A 2,801-nucleotide genomic window follows, 5' to 3' on the forward strand; every position below is an offset into this window, starting at 1 on the left:
TTTTTTCATGACCACACCACGTTTATAAGTAAAAATGAGGTTTTGCTAGTTTTGATCATCAAAACCACACTGGGGTAAAACTAATTTGCATTTCCCATAGGTTTTGTGTTGTCTTTAACCATTTGATGGCAGTGTTGAGTCCAACATCTCTGCAGGGTAGCCACCTGTATATGCAGCTACCCATAATACAAATTGTACTATATATTTACTGTGGTTGTTTTCAGTATCTCCTCACTACTATGTTCTTAAGTAAAACAAGTAAATGAATAACATTCATCAGCACTTCAATTATTTGTAGTGGTTGACTCGGAGAAGTAGTTTGGCATAAATAAATGCTAGAAAGTCATGAAATAATGTGCAGTTGTTGATATTACATTCTATCAGGCTGCGCTCATTAACACGTTTTCATTGTTTGTATTTTTAGTTTTTGTTTTTTTATTCATGATTGTTTCCATTGCCATTCRTAGAATAGCTTGCATTGTTGCATTATATTTAGTTTACGTTGTGCACCATTTTTTAATGAGTGCCAAAAGAATTATCTTAATGAGTTTTAAAATTACTATGATAAAATAGTTTACTGAAACAGTTTGCACTGCAGGCCTACTTGTTGACTTTGATATCAAATTAATTTGTTTTGTATTTAGAAATCATCTTTGTCTTGATAACTATGTTTGCAAACTGTTTGGTCCACTCTAATCTAAAGTAGCGCAGGATAAGAACATGCAGCTCAGGTGTTCACGTTCTGATGTTCTTTCCAGTTTGATGGATAAGATCATTAGAGTTCTGTTTTTGTGTTTACAAGCCTATTTGACAGAGAGGTCACTGTCAGCTTTGAAGGCAACACACACACACACACACACACATATAATGTGTTTGACTGCAGTAATGCAGGTAGAACAGCTGAGGGAGGAGCAGCATCTGGTGTTACAACATAAACTTGTGAACAACTCAAATAAGAGGTTTACTTTTTTGCTGATAAGTGCCTAAAGCTTAATATATAAACACAGATAGTTGCTTCTTCTTATTCTTTGTATTTTTTATTTATTTTTTGCCATGCTTCAAAAGGCTATGTAATAAAAAGTGACAAACACCACTGTCCAACACTCTGTTGTGCCCAACATTTCAATTAAATCGATCCGTATTTGTGGAACAGCACTGGTGAAAGGCCGGCTTGTGTTGGATTCGGATTACTCTGTAACAAGACAGAGAATCAAAGGTTGAGAGACAAGATAACCAACACTTGCAGTGCACACACCAAGAGCTGATTCAAGTGCAGCTGAGCTTTATAGAAGCTCAATAATGACAACAGACAGCTCATTTGAAAATGTCTTTGATGTTGTTTTCTTTCGGCTGCTCTCCTCTGCGGGGGGTGTCCTATCAAGTGAACTCGTGTGTAAGATTTGGCAATTGTTTTACATCGGATGCCCCTCCTGTAGCAGCCACAGCTTTATTATTTTAAAATGTTTTAAATATTAGAGTTGCCTTTTTCTCCCGTATTGTATATATACAGTATATACTGTGTATATTTTAATTTTCACACTGATCTTACAACATAAACTTGTGAACAGATGTTTCCTTTTAGCTTATAAGTGCCTTGTGTGCTGTCCTTACAGATGGAGGAGGGTAGTCGCAACGTGCGCCTTGGCACTCTCATCGCCCTCATGGTGGAGGAAGGGCAGGACTGGAAGCAGGTTGAGATCCCCCCTCCAGATGCTGCTCCTCCATCAGCTGTCCTGCCTGCAGGCCCTGCCTCAGTGTTGACTTCTCCCGCTCCTTCAACGAGTCCTCCACCAAAACCAGTCAAGTCAGGACAGTGAGTGTCACTGTTGGAATAAAACCTGTCAAACATGCTGTTGGATTTGACGAGATTACAGTGGTTTAAATAAGACGTGATATTAAATAGATGTTGGTATGTAGATGGTAGTGGTTGTAGAAAAAAGGAAAGGAACTTTCGTACAGGTTTGATGCAAAATAAAAACAAGTCTATTTTTGTCAACCTATTGTTTACTTTAAAAGTATAAAACATGATTTAACTTTTTATACAAWCATTACAAAATGCGTCTTTAGAGAAAAGATTTAAACTTAAACTCAAATTTTAAAATTGATATTAATGTTAGATATGCACAGCTTTTTATTTATTTTATTTTATTTTATTTTATTTTTTTGTACATGGTATGCTTTTCCTTGACCAGGTTACGTCTGAGTCCAGCAGCCAGACACATTCTGGATACTCATGGTATCGACCCCAAATTGGCCACACCCACTGGACCAAGGGGCCTCATTACCAAGGAGTAAGTATTTCACACCAGATGTACACTACAGAGGTGCATTTTCTTACTTGGGTTCTCCACCAAGTTTCTTGACTGAGAGTTTTAGAACTATCTCAAGGCAGTTTCTAAAATGACCGATCACACACTTAAAACTCCACTTAAATTGAATAATACTGACTTATGCATCTGCTTAAAATATTATTTGTCTTTTAATTTCATGGTTTCGTGTTGTAATGGAACTAATACTTTTTATGTTTAAGCTAGTAATTCATGACATCCTTTAATGACCTAGGGTTTTCATGACATGCTGTTCATCTGCAAATAGAATGATTAAAGTCAGAACAAGATCTGCTAACAACAATAATCATTCTTAGATACTGTATCACTTGTGTTTATCTTTGTGTTTTCCATTGACCTTGTATCAGATCTTGCTAAGATGACATAATGGTGTTTGTTTATATATATACAGTGGTTTGCAAAAGTATTCATACCCCTTGAACTTTTCCATATTTTGTCACATTACAACCACAA

General features: G+C 36.3%; 1 protein-coding gene across 1 annotated transcript in view; it reads left to right on the forward strand.

Annotated features, from left to right (window-relative positions):
* Nucleotides 1-2,801, forward strand: part of pdhx (pyruvate dehydrogenase complex component X) — a 22,120-nt gene that overhangs the window by 8,603 nt on the left and 10,716 nt on the right. The window contains exons 4-5 of the mRNA XM_014005537.1: nt 1,614-1,813; nt 2,193-2,291. Of these exons, the coding sequence (XP_013860991.1) occupies nt 1,614-1,813; nt 2,193-2,291 (299 nt within the window). The remainder of the gene's footprint in view (nt 1-1,613; nt 1,814-2,192; nt 2,292-2,801) is intronic.

This window comes from Austrofundulus limnaeus, unplaced genomic scaffold, assembly GCF_001266775.1.
Source record: "Austrofundulus limnaeus strain Quisiro unplaced genomic scaffold, Austrofundulus_limnaeus-1.0 Scaffold31, whole genome shotgun sequence".
Lineage (NCBI taxonomy): Eukaryota > Metazoa > Chordata > Actinopteri > Cyprinodontiformes > Rivulidae > Austrofundulus > Austrofundulus limnaeus.